The following is a 23,930-nucleotide window of genomic DNA, read 5'->3' on the forward strand; positions in this document are numbered from 1 at the left end:
CTTTTCTTTTCTTTTCTTCTTCTTTCTTTCTTCTTTCTTTCTTTTCTTTCTTTGACAGAGTCATACTCTGTCCCCAGGCTATATTGCGGTGGTACGACCTCAGCTCACTGCAACCTCTGCCTCCTGGGTTCAAGTGGTTCTCCTGCCTCAGCCTCCCAGGTAGCTGGGATTACAGGTGTGTGCCACCAAGCCCGGCTAAATTTTATGTTTATAGTGGAGACCGGGGTTTCACTCTGTTGGCCAGGCTGGTGTCGAACTCCTAACTTCAAGTTATCGGCCTGCCTCAGCCTCCCAGAGTGCTGGGATTACAGGCGTGAGCCACTGTGCCCTGCCTGGGGTCTATCTTTGAAGCTGCCTACTGATGGGAAAAGTATAGTTAGGATTAATTTTGTATTATTTCATACATGGAATTGAAGTTTTTGGTATGCTTGCTAAAGCTGAACCAGAGCAACAGGAAGTCAGGTAGTTGTAGGGGAAGGTTGACTGGCTAGTTGCTAAGAGAACTTCTATGAATTTATGACTGTACAGGGTCTGTCCCCAGGCCTTGAATGTAAACAAGCTGGTTTCTTTATCTGCCTCCCTCACCCCCCGACCAGTGTTGAAGGTTGCTAATTCTTCTTAAATACAGTCCCAGAGGCGCTGGTGCCTTGGGACAGCAGCCTAGTTGCTTGATTGCTCCTTACAGAGGGAAGCAGCCTGTGCCCAGCTGAGATGAGATCATTTGGAGGTTAGGGGCAGAGCAGGGCTGTGAGTTCTTCATCTTGGGCACGTATTAGTGCCAGGCTGTGCTGAGTACCTGCAGCCAGCTTCATGGTGTGGTGACTGCTAAGGTATCTATGTCCTGGTTGCCCTGGTGACGGACTCCACTGCTCTCTTACCTGACTTTTCTAAGTTGCATTGCTAAGTTCAGGCTCCCCTCAAATTCTAATTATGTAGTTTACATATCACTAATATCTAATCATAGTTTACACGTAATTTTGTTTGTGTTTTTAAATCAAAACTTGGCAGGTACATAGATAAAGTCATTGGTTCTTTTAGCTTTATTACAAAAGACAGAAGGCCTCTGGCTATCACCATCTCCCGCTTCCCACCCTTCAGAAACCCCTCTTGGAAACTTTTCCAATGATGCTTTGGGTTGTCGCCTCCATAGCTCTGATCAACATGCCTGTTGACACTTCCTAATTTTTCAGTTGTGGTAGTTATTTATTTCTCATTGTGGAAGAGGAAGGGTAACTGTCTTTGACTGCTCCACCTCAGAAAGCACACACACAGCTCCCCACCCTCTGGCACGGTCGTATCATCATTTTGGTTAGATCAATATTCAAATAATAATAATTACATTATTATATGATTACATTATTATAACTGAAACTGCTATCCACACCTGTGAGGTGCATGATCGTTTTTCCTGCACGATCTGTTGATTTCTCTGGTATAAATACTTGTGTGTATGTGTGTGTGTGTGTGTGTATTTTTGGTTTTCCATATACTCAACACTAATTCAACTCTAAGTTTGCCCTCGGTTTGTAAGTCCCCTGGTACATTCAGGCACTTGAGGCCGCCTCTCACTTGCACCCAAGGCAGCCTCTCCTGGTGCCTTCCAGCTTACTCCAGTCAGAAGCCTGCTGCTCGTGGGCCGATACTTTTCAACTCACTTTTTTGCTTAACAGCTTTCTTAAGCTATAATGCACATAACATACACCTTACCCTTTGATAGTACATAATTTGAGTTTTTTTTTTGAGACGGATTTTGCTATTGTTGCTTGGGCTAGAGTACAATGGTGGGATCTCTGCTCACCGCAACCTCTGCCTCGCAGTTTCAGGTGATTCTTGTGCCTCAGACTCCCGAGTAGCTGGGATTACAGGCGCGTGCTACCATGCCTGGCTAATTTTTGTGTCTTTAGTAGAAACGGGGTTTCACCATGTTAGCCAGGCTGGTCTCAAACGTTTGACCTCAGGTGATCCACCCACCTTGCCTCCGAAAGTGCTGGGATTACAGGTGCAAGTCAGCATGTCCGTCCCTCAGTGGTTTCTGTATTGTGCAACCATTGCCACTCTGTAATTCCAGAACATTTTTATCATGCTCCAAAGAAACCCCTTACCCTTTAGCAGTCAGTCTTCATTCCTCCTTCCCCCAGACCCTGGCAACCAAGACCTTCTCTGGACATTTCATGTATGTGGGATTGGATAACCTGTGGCTTTTCAGATCTGGCTTCTTTCCACTGTCTTAATGCGTTGCTGGTCTGTTCCGGTTGCAGCATGAATCTGTTCTCCATCCTTCCCATGGCTGAATAGGACTTCCTTGCGCGGCGAGACCACATGTTGTTCACTTATCAGGTGATAGCCATTTGGGTTGTGTCTGCCTTTTGGTTATTATGAAAAATTCCCTGGCTCACTTTTGTATGGGATCCCCTATATCTTGGTATGTAGGTATTATGATTCCTAGATTTCTTCCCTTCTTTAGGTACAAGGTAGAGTTTCTGCAAGGTCACATGTCTGAAAATGCCTTCATCCTGCCTCTCTCATGTCTTGCCTCAGTATATCATTTAAGGCTGGAAGTAATTTTTCTTTAGGACGTTGAAGATATTTCGTCATTGTTTTCTAGCTTTCTGTATTGCTGTTGAGAAATCCTATGCCATTTCTAGTTTTTATCCTTTGTGAAAATTATTTGTCCATTTCAAAAGTTTGTAGCCTTTCTTCTCTGTCCCCTGTATTCTGAAGTCCGCGAGTGTGACTTGCTTTTCTCTATTTTGCTGGACATTCATTGAACTCTTCCATCCTGTCCCTCGTATCTGTTGGCTCTGGGACGTTCTTCAATTATTTGTTTGATTTCCTCCTCTCTGTGGTATCTTTTTCTCCTTGCTTGATCTCTTCGAATTTGGACCTACAGTTCTCCCTTCTCCCTACCTTTTTTTTTTTTTTTTTTTTTGAGACAGGGTCTTGCTCTGTGGCCCAGGATGGTGTGCTCTGACACCATCTCAGGTCCCTGCAACCTCGGCCTCCCAGGCTCAAGCAGTCCTTCTTACAGAGTGGCTGGGACTACAGGTGTGCAGCACCACACTGCACTAATTTTTGTATTTTTTGCAGAGACGGGGCTTCACCATGTTGACTGGGCTGCTTTGCCTCTATTTTCTGGAAATTTTGCCACCCTTTCCCTTACAGTCACTGTTCTATTTCTGCTGTCATAGTTTCACTCTGTGAAAGGGCTTTCGTGTGCTTTGTGTTCTTCTTTTTCTTCTTTTTAAATGTCTCCCTATTCTTAGGAGAGACTACAGCGTCTCCTCCTCTTTCTCTGGAAATATTACCGACCATTTGCTTTTGAAGTGTTTTCCCTAAATAGTCCCTCTTTCCTGCAAGTTGCTTTTCTGTTTATTCCTGTCTCAGTCTTTCATCTTAGGTGCTTTTCTCAAATGGGAGGTGATTTAGAGATATCTATTCAGGTGTTGGAGTGGGGTTAGAAATTGTTTTGAAGCGCTATGAGCATTGACTTTGGGCATCTTGGGGTGATCTGGCTGTGCCATACCACTGGAGAACTCCCCTACTCCTGGCCTGTAAAGTTGTATGAGGTTCCTGGGAGAATGCCTTTCCATTCGCTGGCTTAGAGGCACATGCTGGCTGCCTGCTGTTCTGGGAATGAGTGGAGCTGGGGAGAGGGAAGAAGAATAGGAGAAACTGAGAAGTTCGGTGTGTGTGACTTTGATCTCTCTGTTTCCAATGGGACACCGCAACCTCAAATGAGTCCAGACCTACTGTGTTTTCTTCAGAGACTAAACACATGTATTCTGCTAATCGCTTCTTAAACAGACTTTTGAAACCTTTCCTTTACTTTCTAGTACTGTGTTCACCCTCACTTCCAGAGGCGTCTTGTGGTAACCAATCATCAGCCTTTTGTGAATCATTCTATTCTCATCAGATATTATTTTGGGGGTACCCATGCCTATTTAGGAATGAAATTTTCCCAGGTCTGTCAACTTACTTGTCAGTCATCTACCTGATTCTCAGATTCTGTCATTTTGCTGTTTTACTTCCTCTCCAATTCTTTTTTTTTTGAGCGATTTCTTTACAAAAACCTTTTTTTGATTTTATTATTTTTGACACATAATAATTGTGCAAATTGTACATATGTATGGGGTAGTATGTGATGCTATTATATATGTACACAGAATTTAATGATCAAATCAGGGTACTTACCATATTCATCATCACCTCATCGGAAACATTTTGATTGTTTTTTTTTTTTTTTTCCCAGGCTGGAGTGCAGTGACACGATCTCAGCTTGCTACAACCTCTGTCTCCCTAGTTCAAATGATTCTCCTCCTTTAGCCTCCCAAGTAGCTGGAATTACAGGCGTGTGCCACTGCATGCAGCTGATTTTTGTATTTTTAGTAGAAATGAGGGTTTTACCATGGTGGCCTGGCTTGTCTCAAACTCCTGACCTCAAGTGATCCACCCGCTTTGGCCTTCCAAAATGTTGGCTTTGCAGGTGGGTGAGTCACTACACCCGGCCTTAATTGACATTTGAATGGGATTTTGAGAGGATGTGAGTGTAAATTACTGTGTTGAGGCTCTGATCTTTAACTGGAAGTCCTTCACAGTTTTTCTTTCTGTAACTATTTGAGTTATCTGCTGTGATTGGGCCACTCCCTGTATTCATGGCCCAGGACTTAGGACTTCTTTCTGTATGTTCCCTGCTGTCACTCAGGGCCTTGTGGCTTCGCAGGCTCTAACAGTGTGGCCCGAGGAGACTTGGCTGCCAGGCTTAGTGGCTTCGGTTTTGACTCCTGGTTTTGCTCAGCCTTCCTGACTTTCACCTTCTGGCTGAAGGCTACCCCCTATCATTGGGGGAGCTAGTCTCAGATCCTTGTTGAGCCCATTACCCCCTCCATACAGCTGATAGAGCATCCAAGGAGCTTCTTGTCCGACAACACACAGGAAGCTTATCCTGCATTGTTGATGTTTGTTTTGAGGCTTGAGACTAATCCACCTTCTTAAAACACGCCATGGACCTTTTCCTTAGCCATCGGTGTAGGAGATCTTCCCTGTTCTTGTTTCCTGCTTTTCTTGGAACTATCTGGTTCTTTCCCAGTTCTTTATTTGTTCTTCTCTACAAAGCAAGCATATACACAATAATGGAAACAATTCTCAGAGCCGCCTGTGCGCGTTCTTGGTCTCACCTGGGAGCCAGTCTTTTTAACATGTCTTTGGCATTGACGTTCTATGTAGGTTTTCTAGAGCCTTTCTTGGTATCATCCTAAGTATGGTTTATAAATACGCATCCTTGGTTTTACACATACTCTGACCTCCATTAGTGCTCTGCAGCTGGCTGTGGGCAGGCACTACCTCACTGGATAACTTTTTTGTTGTCGAAAAAGAAATTTGGCAAATATAAAAGATGGAAGTGGACTAGATGCTGTAGCTCACACCTGTAATCTCAGCACTTTGGGAAGCTGAGGAGGGAGGATCACTTGAGGCCAGGAGTTCGAGACCAGTCTTGTCAACATGTTGAGACCTTGTCTCTGCAAAAACTAAAATAAACAAAACAAAAAAAGAACTAGCCTGGTACAGCACGGATATGCCTGCAGTCTCAGTGACTCAGGAGGCAGAGGCAGGAGGATTGTTTGAGCCTAGGAGTTCAAGCCTGTAGTGGGATATGATTGATTATGCCACTGTACTCCAGCCTAGGTGACAGAGGGGACTCCATCTTTCCCCCTAACCCCCGCAAAAAAAAAAAAAAAAAAACAAATAGCTGCTGTTACATCTTGCCAGTTTTCTCCTGAAACGGAAACTAGTGTCAAGGTTATTCCCTTACTCCTGTGCTTCTATCTCATGACAGTTCTTGCATTTTAAAAATACAGCTTATCGCTTTTTTTAAAGTGACAAAGTCTTAATTCTGTCACCCAGGCTGGAAAGCAGTGGCACAATCATAGTTCACGGCAGCCTTGACCTGGGCTCAAGCGATCCTCTCACCTCAGCCTCCTAAGCAGCTACAGGTGCCCACCACCCACCATGCCTGGCCTTATCACTGCTTTTATTGTACTTAGGTGAAAATGTCCCAGTGTTGAAGTAATTAGTGAGAGAGAGAGAGAGAGAGAGAGAGAGAGAGAGAGAATGTGTGTGTGTGTGTGTGTGTGTGTGTGTGTGTGTGTGTGTGTGTGTGTGTGTTTCTTCAGCGCTTTTTCAATATGAATTCACTTGAGAAAGATTTTTTTTTTTTCTCCACTGGGAGAATAATTTCTGATACTGATAAAATATTTATGACATGTCTCCCTTTCTCTAAAGTTGTGCCAAATCTTTGGAGTGTTGATGGAGAAGTTACAGTCACTGAACAGAAGCCGGGAGAAGTTGCTGAAGAACTTGCAAGCTCCTATGAAAGAAAGCTCATCGAGGTAAGGCCGGTGGAGTCTGTGCGTCTTTGTTTCTGATATTGGCTGCTTTGGAGAGTTTCCAGGATAAGCTCAGGCTGTTCTAAAGACAGGTGAGCAGAACCACCGAGCAACCCCTCAGCCCCACAAAATGAAACAAGAGAAAACCAGTATACTTTAGAAAGAGATGTAGGAGCTGATCGTTTGAAAAATGTCAGTTAGTTATTGGAAATTTCTAGCACTTAAGAAAAGGAAATAAGAGAAAACGTATATATGTAACATTAAAAATAAAACAAATGTAGCTCAGATTTGGAGATTAAAACAGGAGAGAATGTCACATGCAGCTTTGTGCTGTTAAATGTGAAAACGTGGATGAGGTGAATTATTTTCCAGAAAAACATTCATCATCAGAATTAATTGAAGATGAGGCAGACTGGTCGAAGGGACCCCCTCACCAAAAAAAAAAAAAAAAAAAGAAGAAGACCAAAACACTTGGGAGTAAAGTTGTACAAGTAACTAAAGAACTGCTTCCTTGGAAGACCGCAACTGTAGATGGTTTCATGGTGATTTCCAGGAAACTCTTCAAGGCAATACACAGAGTCCTTTGCTATTTCTCTTTCCTGAGAGGGTTTTTATACATCTGTATCTTGGTTCAGGTATGCATTACCATGATATAAAAAAAGTCCTTACAAAGATAGGGTAAAAAAGAAAACTATGAAATAGAATCATTTATGTATAAGATATACAGAAATTCTAGAAAGCTGAATCGCATATTACACGAACAGTGTACACAGAACATAGGGTTTATTTAGGATTGCAAGGATGGCTTAATATTAGGAAATTCATCTATGTAAGTCATCTCATTAGTAGCCTCAAAGAGGAAAGCCAGATGTTTATCTTGGTAGGTAATGAAAACTCATTTTATAACCTTATGGATAGTGATAGAAAATATTCGTCATAAAAGGAATAAAGGTAATTTTTGGATGTGATAAAGAGGTTTTTCAGAAACCATCAATGATTAGCATACTTGATGGGAAAGTTGAGAAGCTGTGTTTGTGATGAGGTGTGTGTACATGTTGTAATAGTCCCTTGGTGGTGGTATAAGTTATGTCTGGCTCTCTTCCTTTCTCCGCCATCATGGTGTGTGCTTTACTCCCTTTCTCGCCGTGTCTTCTCACAAGACTTTCAGGATTAAGCGATTCCTGGCCGAGAAACAAAAGCAAAATTGTCCCATTCCCCAGTGGATTTGGATGAAAACTGGTAATAAAATCAAGTACAACTCCTTTAAGGAGACATTGGAGAAGAACCAAGCTGGGTCTATAAGAAATTACGCATGAGATGGCACACATATTTACGCTGTCTGTAGGCCACAGTCATGTTACCAAATCAAGCTGAAAAATGTCACTGCTATCTGGAGAACTTTGAACAGAGTTTCCTCTCTGGATCTGTTATGAAGGCATTAGTTGGTACAACCCTCAGTGCTTCCATTATTCATGTTGGAAAAAAAAAGAAGGCTTTGGTTGGCTGGGTTCAGTAATAAGTATGTGAGACCTTTCACTTCTAAAGAATAAAAGCTATGTCTGTATGTATGTATGTATATATGTATGTACGCCTGCTAAAGATACAAATACACTTTTCGGTTCTTTCTAAATCTTCTACAGTGAGTTTTATTTTTATAATAGGGAAAACACTCACTCATTGCTGTAGAGTCATGCCTGAGCTTGGGTGGGTTTCAGAGGCCCAGGGCCCTAGAAGGGGACCCTCTAAGCTCATTGCTAGCTCAGGCTACCAATGTTACTGTCTGTTGTGTCTGGTCTCTAAGTCGACTCTAAAGAAGGAAGATGCCTTTAGAAACATCTTGCATTCTAACTCAAGTGATGGAGGACGAGATGATGGTAGTAATGCCAGGGATGTTACCGATGGAGGTGGTGGTGGAGGAGGAGATTGCGGTGAAAGGGAAGGAGGAGGTGATGGTACGAGAATTGATAGAGGAGGTGGTTGTGATGAAGCTGTTATTTGATGGAGGAGGAGGAGGAGCAGGAGGTGGGGGAGGTGTTGCTGGAGGAGGAGATGATGATAGTAATGTCAGGGGTGTTACTGATGGAGGTGGTGGAGGAGGAGGAGATCATGGTGAAAGGGAAGGAAGAGGGGTGATGGTGGTAGAAGTCATGGAGGAGGTGGTTATGATGGAGTTGTTGCTGATGGAGGAGGAGGTGGTGGAGGAGCTGTTAATGATAGAGGAGGAGGTGATGGTGACCAAGTTGATCTCAAACTTGTGAACTCCAACAGTACTCATGCCTTGGTCTCTCAGAGTGCTGGGATCACAAGTGTATGTCATCATGCCCAGTCCATCTCATTTTAGATAATAAGGTATTTGAGCACCTTAAACATGGTGATTCATCCCAGTGCAAAGGGAGTTTCTGAGCATTTTTTATGTAGGTGTCTTTGAGTGTATGTGTAGCTCACCCATCTGCAATATATGCGACACATTTGTGCTTGTTGACCTGGAATCCAGTGCCCTGGACAGCACAGAACCTAAAACTAGTGCTGTAAAGCCATCTTGTAATGGCTGGCGAGCATCTTGAGCCAAGGGTTAGGTATAAAAATTGTTCCTGACACCCTGTGATTGTTCACTTTGGAAGACAAGGAGGACAGGAGAATTCTGGCAGGTGTACGTTAATCGGGCAAGGGTACAACACTAGTAATATCACAGCCCCCGTGATATTAGCAGCAGCTGTCAGGTGCATACTGTTAGATCCAGGCCCTGTGCTGGGGCTTTTATGAAGTAAACATGTGTGCTTCTCGGAAGAGTTCCTTGAGGAGGATACTCTTGCTGTCTCCAGTTCACAGATGAAGCTTTGGGAAATTTAGTAACTTTGCCAAGAGTCCTTAGCTGCTAAGAAGCAGTATTGGATGTGGTGGCTCAAACCTATAATCCCAGCACTTCAGAGTAGGAGTTTGAGAGTAGCCTGGCCAACATGGGGAAATCATGTATACCAGCTAGAATCTGTTTCCATTCACAAAAATTAGCTGGACATGGTGGCATGTACCTGTAGTCCCAGCTACTTGAGAGGCTGAGGCAGAGAATCAGTTGAACCTGGGAGGTGGAGGTTGCAGTGAGCCAGGATCACCCCACTGTACTCCAGGCTGGGCAACAGAGTGAGACTCCATCTCAAAAAAAAAAGGATTAGATATCTAGTAAGAGCCATGGGTTCTGTAGAGGAGGCAAACTTTCCTCTGGCCCTCGATGTTAGCAGGAAGCATAGCGTGGAGAGCCTAGGGAGGCCATTGAGTAATGATGCCACCTCAGTTTGTGCACATCCACTGAGTGCCTTCTCGGTATCCAGCCCTTAGCTTATTTTCTCCTCTTTTGGTGGCTTTTCCTACCTTGGGAGCAGCAGTGTTGATGGTTGTGGGAGATGAGCCAAGGAAGTTGTGAGGTTGAAACAGAGATATCCCTGATGTGGCATTCACTTTCCTATGTGGAGTTTTTTTTTTTTTTTTTTTTTTTTTTTTTTTTTTTTTTTTTTTTTTTTCTCTTCTCTTTCTTTCTTGACTTGCAGTGACTTTGGTTGCAAAGTCATTGGTGTTTCCTCTGTGAATTGCATTAGCTTTTCCTCATGCCAAGCGTGGCCTTAAGTTACATAGATGAGTGGGACAGAGCGCCTGTGTTTAGGGACTTGTCGTCTTGTGGGTGAGGCAGATCACACCTGTTCTAATGGTCAGGACAGAGGATTGAAGTGCAGATGTAGGGTTATACTACCCACAGGCCTGGAGCCGTGTCTTCGACAGCAGTTCTGCAGAGGTTGGCACCTAACCACAGCTTCTTTAGATAATTCCTCCCCACTTCTTAGGGACTGTTAGTGATGATGCTCAGAATTTCTTCTGTAAACTTGCCCATCCTTCTTGAAATTCTAACACTTCAGTAGAGAAACAATTGTTCTCAGCAAGGTTTTCAAGATAAAAGATAATGGACACATCCAAGATAGATCTCTTCTGAGACTCTTGCTTCTGTACTTCTTTTAAGTACATTTCCTTTGGTTGGACATATCTTCAGAGATTTTCTATTCTTTTTCAGCAGCTGCCTTCACAACAGTGTGACATGTTGGTGACATTTGGACTTGGAGCCTGCATCACTTTGTTGCTGCCTTCTGCAGCCTGTTGACTTGGAAAGCACATGTATCGCATGTCAGACTGAGTTCAGATTTGCCACTTACTGCCATATGTTCCTGGACAGACCTCTTTACGTCTCTGAGCCTCACATTCTCTGTTAGTGAAACGCAGCCAGTAATACCTGCTAGTGGGTTTGTTTTGGGAATTACCCATGAAGAACCCAGAGGAGTACCTGAAGTAGAGAGGAGGTGTCTTTGTGCTTCCTCTCCCTGCTTCTGTCCTGACTTGTTTGGAGGGCTTGCCTCTCCACCATAGCTTGCTGCCTGGGTGGAACAGTGTGTCCAAGTACTTTGCCCTCTTTTAGGTTCAGGGCTGGGCACATCACCTGAGCTAGGCCAACGGGGTCTTTAACTCTGGAGTCATATAAGAATGCAGCAGTGCTTGGGAGGCCGTTTATTCAGTAGCAGTTAACAAATAAGCATTTATCCAACAGACGAATAGCAGTGATTTGGATAAAACTCTAGTTGTTTTCTATGTTGAACTTGCTAGAATTGCTCTGTTTTCAGTTCCTTGTCTTATGTTTTTTTTGAGACAGAGTCTCATTCAGTTGCCCAAGCTGGAGTGCAGTGGCACAATCTTGTCTCACTGCAAGCTCTGCCTCCTGGGTTCAAGCATTTCTCTTGCCTCAGCCTCCCAAGTAGCTGAGATTACAGATGCCCACCACCACACTTTGCTAATTTTTTTGTATTTTTAGTAGACACGGGGTTTCGCCTTGTTGGCCAGGCTGGTCTTGAACTCCTGACCTCAGGTGATCCACGTGCGTCGGCCTCCCAAAGTGATGGGATTACAGGCGTGACCCACCAATGCCTGGCCCTAGTTTCTTTTCTGAGCCCGTTTTCCCCACTTTCTTCCCTGTTTCTAGTGAATTCTGTTTGTGCTTACGTTAGAATCTGTTTCTTGTGCTTACCACCGGTGCCCTAACTTATATAAAGCTTTGTATCAGTATGTGATCAGTAGACGTCGTTTTCCTTCATTTCTCCTTCTACTCACTGTTTACCAGGACTTAGCGCTCTCATGCTGCCTTCTGGCTCTCCCAAGTCTTGCTTGCCGGCACCGTTTTCCAGCTGTTTGCTCCACTTGTGTATCTTCTACTTCAATATTGCCAGTCCGTCCTCTGCAAACAGCACTTTACTTCCTTCCATATGGCAGGGCTCAGCTAGCTGATGATTGATTTTTAAAATTATAAGACACTTATCATTTACTGTTTGAGTGTAGTTAGTCCCTGAATTTTTCTCGTGGGTAAAATAAATGGTGTATTAGCAACATTTGTTCCCATTATAATGGTAGAGTTGCTATTAATGGAAAAGTAAGCTTAAACATCAAGCTGGTAAAAAATACACTCATAATCACATGCTGTAGATAACTGTGAATGTGATCATCATTTTAATAAAGTGTAAAAATTTCTAAAGCAGCCAGGACCTTGGGAGCAGTTACACCACCAGTGCTTGCTTCATAAACTGGCACTGATGGGTTCCAACACTTTTCATGTATCCAGAAGTCATTTTTATGTAAGAGCAGCCTGCACTTTTCAGTAAAATACTGGATTCTGTATAAGGACGCAGAGTGAAAAACTGTGAGCTGAGATCTACATTAAACTGATACTTAAAATGAAAGATTTGATTTGAGGTTTTTTGTTGACGTTGTTTTGTTTTTGTTTGTTTGTTTTTGACAGAGTCTCTCTCTGTTGCCCAGGGTGGAGTGCAGTGGTATTATCTAGGCTCACTGCAGCCTCCACCTCCTGGGTTCAAGCAGTTCACCTGCTTCCTCCTCTGTAGTAGCTGGGATGACAGGCGTGTGCCACTATACCCGGCTAATTTTTGTATTTTTAGTAGTGACAGGGTTTCACCATATTGACCAGGCTAGTCTCAAACTCCTGACCTCAAGTGATCTGCCCACCTCCACCTCCCAAAGTGTGGTGATTACATGTGTGAGCCACCATTTCTGGACATTTTTTTTTTTTTTATAATCACATGAAGCTGAGTATATTCAGGTCAGGCTCTTACCTCATGTAGTTTAAATTCCAAGCAAAGCTGAGTGTTTAAGTACTTCTTGTATATGAGTAGAAAAGGGTAAGAAGCTATTGTTTCAAGCAGGATAGGTGTAATTCCCACTAAAGTGTGAATGACTAACAGGGCTAAACCTCCAATGAGTTTTTAAAAGCTTTTTATTATGTAGAAGTTGAAACATACACAGAAATAAATTAGAATAATGAGCCTCCATGTACTCATCACCTGGCTGTACCTGTTAGTAACTCCTGGCCAATCTTGCTTCATCTGTATCCCATTCCACCCCTCAAACCTCAGACCCCTTGGTATTTTGAAGAAAATCTCAGATTCCATATCATTACAGTCCTAAGTATTTCAGAATCTATCTTTAAAACCTAAGAGTTGTTTTAAAAACCACACATTACTGCAATACCATAGTCATACTTTAAAGCCTGCTAAAGAAGGCCAGTGCTAGTCCTCGTGATTCTCAGGTTGAAGTATCAGGGAGAGGAACTTCTTTTAACAGAAGGTCTTTTAGGAGGCCACTGGTTCACTCTTTCTCTTCCCCAACTTCCCAAGCAAGAAACTGGAGCTTTTCATTTGTGCATCATGGCTAAGCTTGGAGCTGTTTTGCCTCTGTGCCCTTTGCTTGGCTGTCTGCCTTGCCTTCAGTTAGCAGCACACACACTCATGTCAGCAGCACAGCTGCACGGGCCCTGGGAAGGTGAGGGATTTGGAGATGAGGAGGTGTGATCACAGTGTCCAGCCTCCAGTGTGGCCTCCTTTACAAATGGACTAGTTCCCTAACGAAGGTCTTCGAAGGAGGAAGAGGCAAGCTGTGTCTCACAGGTGTCTCTATCTGTTTTAGAAAAATATTTTTGGGCCTGGTGCGGTGGCTCACACCTGTAATCCCAGCATTTTGGGAAGCTGAGGTGGGCAGATCATGAGGTCAGGAGTTTGAGACCAGTCTGGCCAATTAGGTGAAACCTCTTCTTTACTAAAGATACAAAAAATGAGCTGGGCATCTTGTTGGGTGCCTGTAATCCCAGCTACTCAGTGGGCTGAGGAAATTGCTTGAACCCGGAAGGCGGAGGTTGCAGTGAGCTGAGAATGTGCCATTGCACTCTAGCCTGGGCAATAGGGCAAGACTCTGTCTTAAAAAAAAAAAAAAATTGTTTTTATTACTGGTAAAGAATAGACAAAAGAACATAAAGAACTCTACTTCAGAACTCTACATAAAGAACCCTACTTCAGTAGTTACCAGCTCTTGGCCAGTCTTGTTTTATCCGCTTACCCTCCTGTTCCCTCAGCATTACGTGGTATTTGGTAGGGAATCCAAAGCACAAAATTGATTTCACCCCTAAGTAGTTAGGAATATATTGGTAGTAAAATATAAGGGCTCTCTTTTTAAAACAGAAAAAAACTCCATAGTATCATTATCACACCTAAACGTTAGCAATAATTCCTTAGTATTGTCAACTATCTGGTGAGTGTTTAAATGTGCGGTTTAAACGGATGTTTGAGTCAGGATCCCAGCGAGGTCCCTACCTCATGATTGGTGATGGATCTTTTCAGTGTCTTTCAGTCTATGCATTCTGTCACCTATGTCTTCCTGCCTCTCCGAGGTTTGTAGGGGCTAAGTCACCTTTCTTCCTTACCTGTCATTCATTAGGTGAAGAACCTGGGTCGTTGATCCTGGAGAATTTCTTCCACCAGTGTTTTTGGGAGTCTGTATGTGTGTGGTACTCTGTGACCTGTTAGGCTTTTTGTGACATGTAATGTAAAGCAGCTATAGATATTGATGTTACAGCCTGGGTGATGTAGCGACACCCTGTAATTACAAAAAAAAATTTGTTTTAATTAGCTGGGCACAGCAGTGTGTCTGTGGTCCCAACCACTCAGGAGGTTGAGGTGGAAGGATTGCTTGAGCCCAGAAAGCCGAGGCTGCAGTGAGCTACTGAGGTAGGAGGTGGGACTTGACCCCAGAGGCAGAGCTGAGACACTGGACCAAATTCACTACTAGCTAAAACAGCGCTGGGGTGGAAGCCGCTTTCCATTGGACACGCCAATGTGTACCATGTCAATTTACTATTGTCATGGTAATATCCAGGAATTCCCAACCTTTTCCATGGCCATGACCCAACGACCCAAAAGCTAATGCTTCCTTTCTAGAAATTTGTGCATAAACGACCCCTTATTCTACACATAATTAAAAGTAGTTATAAATGTGACTGCAAAACTGCCCTGAACTGCCACCCTCTGCCTACGGGTTGCTGTGCTCTGCAGGAGCCACCCCGGAGCTGTAACTCCACTGGAGCTGTGACACCATTGCTTCAGTAAAGCTGCTTTCTTCTACCTCTAGCTTCCCCTTGAATTCTTTCCTGGGCAAAGCAAAGAACCCTCGCAGGCTAAGCCTTTCTTTGGGGCTCATCTGTCCTGCATCACTATGATGGTGCCACTGCGCACCAGCCTAGGTGACAGAGTGAGACCCTGTCTGCAAAAAAAAATAATAATAATAATAATAATAATGAAGGTAATAGCTGTTAGTGTAAAAACTCTATTTTTAGACACCGTGTTAATTGCATTACATGTAGTGTGTGATTAATTGTTCTCTGCATTACAGATGTGGAAGCCGAGGTTTGTGGGGGCAAAGTCACCTATCTGACGTCATGGGCCTAGCATGGGTGGAAGCAAGATTTGACCCCCTGACTGACCACAGTTGGTACTCTTCCCATCGCCCTCTGTGTCCTTCTCTGTGCCTTACTAGAAACAGGAATTGGGCCTGCCTTTGCATGTTAGCTCTGACTTTTAGTACTAAGTGGAGCCAGGAAAATAAATGCAGTGACAAACATGCTGGCTATTAGCTTGTCAAGAACGAGGGAATGATGGAAGAGATGAGGAGGGAGGAAGGAAACAGATTCTAGCTGGTGACAGTTCCTGATGTGAGCACTTACTGGGTAAACAGCTGCATGTGCTGGCCTGGATGGCAGGCTGGTTCTGATGCCTCTTGTACTCCTGTGTGCTGAGGTTACCCGCCGTGCAGCAGGAGGAAAAGGGTCCAATATTGGCAGAGTCTTCTTCTCAAGGGCCCTTCTTTCTTCCCTTCTTTCCCTTGGCCTCTGAGTTACGTGTTTGCATTTGCCTGGGGCGTGTTAAGGTGCAGGTGACAGTCATGCCTCTGTGCAGGCATGCTTGTGCCCCCAGCCTTGTAGTGTTTATCTTTGCTGATCTTTTGATTTCTGTTAAAGAACCTTGGATATTCATTTCCCATTTTATGGTGAGGTCACCACTCTATCTCGTGACGGCACTGGGGTCCTGATCTTTGCCGTCTCTCTACCCCATGTTTCTGTTTCACTTCCATTTCTGCTGAAGCCTCACTTCCGGTTGTGTCTCTGATCTGGAAGTCTGGAGTACTTGAGAATGAACAGATGAACTTCCTTTAGAGAAACACTTGGAAAATGATCCAATACTCCTTTTTGGGCGACAGATAAAAATACTTGTAATTATAGTGGCTGGTTTTCAGCTTTTCAGACCCACACTATTTTGGGCCTGTTTTATATTTGCTTTCCTCTTTGAGGCGGGAAGTGGCTTCAAGAAGCCACTGCTGGGTCCCCAGAAGGAGTCATATGGGCTTGATGGAGGCAAGTGAAAGAGATCCAGTCCTGACAAGGTTGGGCTTAGAGTTCAGAATACATCTGGTAAAGGGACAGGGCTGTCCTGAATGCTGCGTGAGCTCAGCCTGCTGGAAGCATCAAGGGCTTGTCACTGGCAGTGTGGAGCTGGAGAAATGGGGTGCAGGGGGAGTGGAGAACGCTGAGACAGGGAGGAGGGACTTGTTGCATTTAATGCATGTAGATGGACAGTGACAAAATACTCCCGGCCCAGTCTGCTTGGGCATTTCTGTTTCGTCTTAAAACTCGCCAGTGGCTCACTTTTGCCCTTAGGTTCCTTTAAATGTAATGTGTTCACATGTTAAACCTTTTGGCTCTGCTCTTGCCTTCCTCTTCCTTCATGCTTCTCATCTTGCTCTGAGCATGTTTTAGTTTCCCAAATGCACGTGTTCTCACTGCAGACCTTTACACAGGCAGGTTTCCCACCTGGAACCCTGTTCTTTTTTTATGAACTCTCTCCTGTTCCTTTTCCCTGGCTGACTTCTGATCTTTCATATCTCATCCTGGAAGCCTTCTCTAATCATACCACAGCACTTCTGAAGACTGGGTTCAGTTTGCCCCAGATGTCCCGTCACGTCCTTTGTGTCACCTCTCCTAATCCTGCTCGTATAGTGTCATGAATGTGCCTCACTAATGTGTGTTCTTGTCTCCCCCATTCTTTCCTCATGTTCTGTCACTCTGCTTTACATTCCACAGCAGCAGCTGCTGAGCCGTCTCATTCGCTGTTGTGGTCCCACCTTCGCTCATGACCTCTGGTACCTGGTTGATGTTTGTATCATTTAATAGTTTTTTTTGGTTGCAGAGTTAAAGAAAAAAAAAAAAACTTGGCTCAAGCTGTCTGTGAAAAAGACTATGTTATTTATTAAGGCCTGTCTCATTTTCTTTTTGTAGACACATAGGACAGATGCCTTTCCCAGTCTCCTTTGTGGGTAGCTTGGGACTGTGTCACTGGTTTTGGCCACTGGGCTGAAAGTAGAAGTGATGAGTGTTATCCCAGACTGAGGCATAGGAGAGTGGGCGTGAGTTTTCTTGGTTCTTGCTCACCTGCCATGGCGATTCTGGAAGCCATTTGTTCCATGATGCATAGCTAGAAAAGGATACTAACCTGGATCCCTGAGTCACTGCTTGGAGGAGAGTTGCCCTGTTGTGCTGCTGGATCCACTATAGACTTTTGTAAGAGCAAGAATTGACTGGTATCTATTCAGCTTGTTATTACCACTGAGTCGAACCTATCGTGATGATCTCCAGAAAGTGAATCCCTTGGCCCAAGGGAAAGGTGGCTTTAACTGTGGCAAATGCTTAATACTTGAGCTATGTCACCAGGCTCCTGTTTCTCTCTCTTCACAGCTTACCTCTCTCCTTTCTGGGTTGACATCATTTTTGGTAGATATATTAGTCCATTTTCACACTGCTGATAAAGACATTCCCAAGACTGGGAAGAAAAAGTGGCTTATTGGACTCACAGTTCCACATCGCTGGGGAAGCCTCACAATCATAGCAGAAGGCAAGGAGGAGCAAGTCACACCTTACCTGGATGGTGGCAGGCAAAGAGAGAGAGCTTGTGCAGGGGAACTCCCCATTATTAAACCATCAGATCTCAAGGTACTTATTCACTATCACGAGAATAGCATAAGAAGGACGTGCCCCCATGATTCCGTTACCACCCACTGGGTCCCTCCCAGGACACGTGGGAATTGTGGGAGCCATAATTCAAGGTGAGATTTGGGTGGGGACACAGCCAAACCTTATCAATAGGTTTTCTTCCTCAGGGTCACAGTTGGCTGTGATCACCCCTGGGCACACAGGTTTTCTTCCAGGTTCACATTCATAGAAGAAAGTGAGTCTCTCTCCATTCCTGTCAAAAAACCTTACATTTACTCTATAGAATTAGCTTAGGTTCCATTCTCTGCTTTGAGCTGATCATAGGATCTTGCAGGTGCTAAGACAGGGAAGAGCTCCACTGAGACATGGAGAAGAGAGGTTGGGGAGAGGGATAGATCCCCAGATGAAAACTGGGACTGTTGCTAGGGGAAGTGCGTGCCATGGTGGCAGAAAACCAAGGTTCACTTTAGTGCTCAGTGCGTGAATGAATAGATGAGTGAGTGAGAGCCAGATCAGTGGATATATTAGAGAATCAGTCTTCTCCCTTGCCTTGGCGTGCCCACAGCCTACTAGTGGAGTTACCATGATAAAACAATAATTTATAGCAGCAAGCAGTCTGAAAAGAAGAGGGAAATTGGCACTGTCAGATCTGCTGGTGGAGGGGATGTGGTGTGGGCTGTTAGAGAAGATAGTGCAGAAATGTTCATTTCGAAGCTGGGCTTTGCAGGTAGAATAGGACTTTGCCAGTGAGACAGGGTGGGGAAGGGCAGTCCAGATGGCAGGAACAGCAGGTGCGAAGGTTTGACCACCTGGGTGTGTCAGGTGACAACTGACTGATAGACCATAGAGTGAGACAGAGGCAAAACGCCTCCGTAGTTTCTTTTTTAGCACTGTTTGTCATTCCTTCTAGAGAGAGTCTTTTAGGTTTCAGATGCTACAATTAATGTTTCTTTTTCTGAAAATGGTAGGCTTGGAAAGTTCTCCCTTTTCCTTGTCTTTTTCTCTGTTTTGATTCTCCCTAACACAGGTGCATGGGCATAGCTGCACCTTCCTCCCATGGTCGCTCTTGGCCCTTGGACAGGAATTTTTTTCCTAAGTCCCAGCCAGTCGTTTCAGACCCATTCAGGAAGACTGAGTTATGTCAGGCAAGTCTGTGGTGCTGAGAGTCTTCTGTTTCTTAAGGGTACTCTACTAGTTAATGGTAAGGGACACTGCCGGAAGAATGGCTTGTAGCAGTTTGGCTTGGAAGACATCTTGTAAAAAGCGTTGCTTCCAGGTGTCCCGTCATTTTAGAAACATCCCCTGATACATAATAGTGTGACTTAGGACTTTGCTTCTAATAGTGTGATGATTATTGCTTGTTTCATTCGAAGGATCTAAAGGCTTCTGTCCCTGCCTGTTCTCTTCTCCTGTGAGGCTGATCCAAGGCACAGTGGCTCTGTTGTTAGTCTTGTAAGGATCAAAGGTTTTTTCCTAACTTTAAGCTGTTATGTAAGAATTGTTGCTAATTGTCCAGCTGAGCAACTTTCTTATGTAGTATAGAAATTTTCAGCAGAGTAGTTCATTCTCTTATTAATGAATGAATAATGAATAAATTATTTAAATCCAAATTAATATAATTCACACCATTTAATAAACATGTACTATGTGTCAAACACTGGGCAGGGGCATCATATGTATCTTTTTATTATATATATTCAAAGAGATGGGATCTTCCTATATTGGCCAGGTTGGTCTTGAACTCCTGGTCTCAAGTGATCCTCCTACCTTGGCCTTCCAACATGCTGGAGTTACAGCCATGAGCCACCCCGCCTGGCCCTATTATATGCATCATGTAATCATGACAACCCTGTGAGGTAGTGGTGGTGGGTACCGAGGCTCAAGTTGCATAGCCAGGAAGTGGCAGAGCTGATACTTGGACCCAGTTCTGATAACAACAGTGACTGTGATCCTGCTTTCCTGCTGTTTAGACAGCGTGTTCGTTTTCAAAGATTAGCTACCCTGCGATAGAGGTTAAGTTCTTAAGTTCACTGTTTCTGTATCCTGATACATTTTGTGACTGTCTTCTGGTGGAATACTTTTCTAAAGCCTGAAAGAGACTTGAAATTGGACTTGGAATGACTTTGAGGTCTTGTAGCTTCTCCTGATTTATTACAGTGCAACTTAACTGAATGAATTATTTACCTCAGCTAATAATATGCTTTGATCTAATAGCTTGGTAGAAAGAACATATTGAACATTTTTATTTAATCCACTTTGGGGACGTATTCGAATGGATTAAAAAATAAAAGTACAAAGAACCCTTTTTATCAATTAATTTTGAGCCATTCTGTTCTTTTGGAAAGCTACAGATATCTTCCTCAGTGGTTCTTAAAATCCTTATCAGGCTGGCAAACTTGCATTTATTCAGTGCTTATACGGTGCCAAGTATATTCCTAAGCACCTTGTTTATCTCATGTAATCCTTATAACCAGTCTGTGCGGGTGGTATTACTCTTATCCCCCTTATACAGAGGAGGAAACCGAGGTGTGATAAGCTTACTGATGGTCAAGGTCATGTAGGTGCTCAGATTCCAGACCCAAAGCTCCCAGCCACTCTCTGTGGAAGAGAACTCTAAATACAAACACCAGGAGATGATGGTCCGTCCCCACTGTTGGTCAGAATGTGAGAATCAAAATCCTGGCTCTGGGCGCGTGACTGGACCCTGTTACCTGACCTCTGTGAGCCTCAAATGTCTGCATCTATGGCCTGGAAGTCATCATGTCCAGTGTGCAGTATGGGAAATTGTATACATGGCCTGTCCCCACTCATCTCTCAGGTGGGGTGCCTGCTGCGGAGGGGGACCCTCTTGTCTCATTTACCTGTTTTGGGGACAGACAGTGTCACTTTCAGTGGAACAGCACTGAGCCCTGTTATGCATGGGGTCCCTGGAAGTCTTGTCTCATGCCCCCCTCCTCCTATGGGCTGAAAATGTCCTGGCATGCTTACTCAGGGAGAATGAGTCTTCTTGATTTCTAAAGACTCTCCCTGTCTACTCCCAGGCCTGGGAAGTCCGCAGTCACCCGCCTCCCTCTGCTGTCTGTATGCAGGGATCTGGGCAGCTATGGCTCGTGTAACCAACATCATGGCTCTCTGCCTTTTGCCTGTGCTCAGTGCGGAGCACAGTTCCTCTCTGGGTAGGTTCATGTCCTTTTAGTCACAGCCTAGGCCTGCCTGTGTCCCCAGGCCAGCTCCCTGCTTACTTCCTGGCTTGCTATTGCTTGGCTGAGGGCTAGAGCTGCCTTGGACCTCTTGGGCCTTTGTGTCCAGGCCTAATGCAGCTGGACAGAGCCCCAGGGAAAAGATGACTGTCCCTTCCTGTATTAGTCTGTTTTCACGCTGCTGATAAAGACATACCCAAGACTGGGTAATTTATTTAAAGAAAAAAAAATTAATGGACTCACAGTTTCATGTGGCTGGGGAGGCCGTACAATCATGACAGAAGGCGAAAGGCACGTTTTACATGGCATCAGGCAAAGAGAGAATGAGAACCAAGTGAAAGGGGTTCCCCCCTATAAAACCATCAATTCTTATGAGACTTACTACCAAGAGAACAGTATGGGGTAAACCGCCCCAAGGATTCAGTTATCTCCCACCAGGTTCCTCCCACAACACGTGGGAATTATGGAAGCTACAAGTCAAGATGAGATTTGGGTGGGGACACAGCCAAACCATATCACATCCCATGTCCTTGCTTTTTCACTTCTCCTTGTCTCAGGGTTGACTTTCCTAGTATGACTGGCATTGGGGTCACCAGTTTCCTTTAAGGATAGGCACACCCCACCATAGGGCAGTGAAGCCAGCCTCTTGCTTCAGGAGAAGTTTCCAGAATCCCTGAACATTCCTTCTCTTCGTACCAACCCAAGAACTTTTGCTTGCCAAGTCGCCCACTGATTTCTTAGTTTTGTTTTTCAGAAAACAACTCTCACAACTTCCTTTGTGGCTAATTTTTTTCCCAACAGCATCCTGCTTTTTCTGCAGCTTCCGTTGACGAAGGTGCATTTTACCTCTGGAACCCTGTCTCCTTGGGCTTCCTTGTAGTGACTCACAGATTACATTTTCAGTACAGAAAACTCAGCTTTGCCAGGGCAAACGCTCAGCAACTCTTTTACAGCGACAAGTACTTTAGAAAAGTTTCAATTCACTGACTTCTCTGGGCTACATAGGCGACTTGCTGCCCTGCTTTGAGCTAAGGCTATTTCTTTAGCAAAGGATATTGAAATTGGATTCTGTTTCTTTTTTTTCCCCCACTGCCTTCAAGTGGATTTTTAAATAAATCCATTTTTAAGGTAGAGAAGGGAGATGAGTCTTATAAAAACTTGCTAACTGTATTTTGACAAAGACCAACTTCGGTGCACCAGTGCTTTCATCTCCAGGAGCTCGAGATTAACGTTTCCAAAAATGAATCTTTTAAACTCAGTTCTTCTCCTCAAAATGAAATATATTATCTGGTAACTACCCAATTCCTACTTTGTAATATGTAGAAATCATTTTCCCTTTGTGAGGAAAACTAGATATTTAAATGCTAAAACACTATCTTTTTGTCTTCTTGAAAAAATTTTCTTCCTTTGGTGGTAAAACGCTTTTAAAATTCATGGAAAATTCTCCCTTTCCTGTGCTCTGGCTCAGGAGGAGAGTGAGATACCAGTTTCTCTGTAAATATTGTAACAACAGCCTTCCTTGTGTTCAGAGGTTTGAACTGCTTTGATGGAGTATATTTTAAAGCACAGTGGCAGTCAATTTTGATGAAAAGTGATAAAGTTGAATGGATAAAATTGGCTTTCAGCAATTAGAATGCTCTGGACCTATAACTTTGTGCCCATGGCCCTTATTCATGTGGGGGGAAGAAAGAAATTTCTGGCAATTTTTTGACACATCAGAATTATAACAATTTTTTTTTTGTATAGCATTTCATATTTCTTGATCATTCCTGGGACAGCAGACTTTTTTCTGTAAAGAGATGAACAGTAAAATTTTTCCGTGTTGTGGGCCATGTGGTCCCCTGCCATTGGAGCACTGAAACAGCCCAAGACAATTTGTAAACATTGTTGTGTGCCAGTAAAACTTTATTTACCAAAACAGACGGGGTCAGCAGGTCACAGTGTGCCAGTCCCTAATGCAGATACTTCTCCTACTTAACGATGGTGGTCATGCCGACAGAGATGGTTATGCCATTAGAATCGGCTTCTATCTTGAGTGCCTGTCATGGGCCAGGCAGTAGATATATTTACTGTTCATAAACACTTGAATGAAAGGTAAACATGGTTATCGCCACTTAACAAAGGACTAAAGTGAGGCTCAGCTAGGTCGGGTGACTTGCTCTGTGCCAGGGTTCTCAGCCCAACACTATTGACATTTTGGGCCACAGAATCCTTTGTAATGGGGCTGTCCTGTGTGCAGTAGGATGTTTCTTGGCATGCCTGGCTGCTGCCCGCTAGAGGCTGGTGGCACCCCCTTCCCCACAACTTTGATAACCACAAACGTCTCCAGATGTGACCAAATGTCTCTGGCATCAGAATCCCTGCTGGTTGAGAACCACGCCTCCAGAATATGCCACTTTTTTTCCCCTGTGCAGAGGGAAGACAGGGTTAGGGATCAGAGGCTGGAGACAGGGGCAGAGCACACCAGCAGCCACACTGGGGTGGGGGCCATGACACCTGTTGGGGCCCGGGTTTCACTGCTGCATAGGCGGCAGTGTGTGGTGAGCTCGGGCCCTGGGGGTTCTGGGCGTCAAATCTCACTTGCATCCACAGCCAAAGCAAGGGGGTGATTTTCAACCAATGCCAGTAGGATGTACCATGTCTAAATGTCAAAATCTGGGCTGACAAAACAAAATATTGGTTTGTTTTGTTCTACACAGAAATGACTGCCCCCAAGCCAATGCTCTTTGCCTTCATGTGTGTATTCACTGCTGTTCACCTCCGTGTCCCTGGCTTCCTTCCCTTCTCCTGGCCTCTCCTACTGGAAATTTGCTAAGAGAGATTTGAAGTGTCCTCAGCACCCCTGTAGGGTTATAAAGACCACAAAGTTAAAAAATGGTAACTGTGGGTGGTGACGGATTGTTCATTTGATTGCAGTCGTCATTATGCAGTGTACAC

At 44.2% G+C, this 23,930-nt stretch overlaps 1 protein-coding gene and 1 non-coding gene across 6 annotated transcripts in view; one reads left to right on the forward strand and one right to left on the reverse strand.

Annotated features, from left to right (window-relative positions):
* The window catches only part of SNX29 (sorting nexin 29), a 589,908-nt gene that overhangs the window by 297,597 nt on the left and 268,381 nt on the right, over positions 1–23,930 (forward strand). For all 5 annotated transcript variants that reach the window (XM_017540017.2, XM_037742524.1, XM_017540015.2 and 2 more), the window contains one exon: positions 6,280–6,386. In XM_017540017.2, coding sequence (XP_017395506.1) covers positions 6,280–6,386 — 107 coding nt within the window. The remainder of the gene's footprint in view (positions 1–6,279; positions 6,387–23,930) is intronic.
* LOC119472899 lies at positions 23,488–23,614 on the reverse strand. The gene has a single exon (XR_005202076.1). It is a non-coding gene; the product is annotated as a small nucleolar RNA ACA64 (small nucleolar RNA).

This window comes from Cebus imitator, unplaced genomic scaffold, assembly GCF_001604975.1.
Source record: "Cebus imitator isolate Cc_AM_T3 unplaced genomic scaffold, Cebus_imitator-1.0 Scaffold122, whole genome shotgun sequence".
Taxonomy (NCBI): Eukaryota; Metazoa; Chordata; class Mammalia; order Primates; family Cebidae; genus Cebus; species Cebus imitator.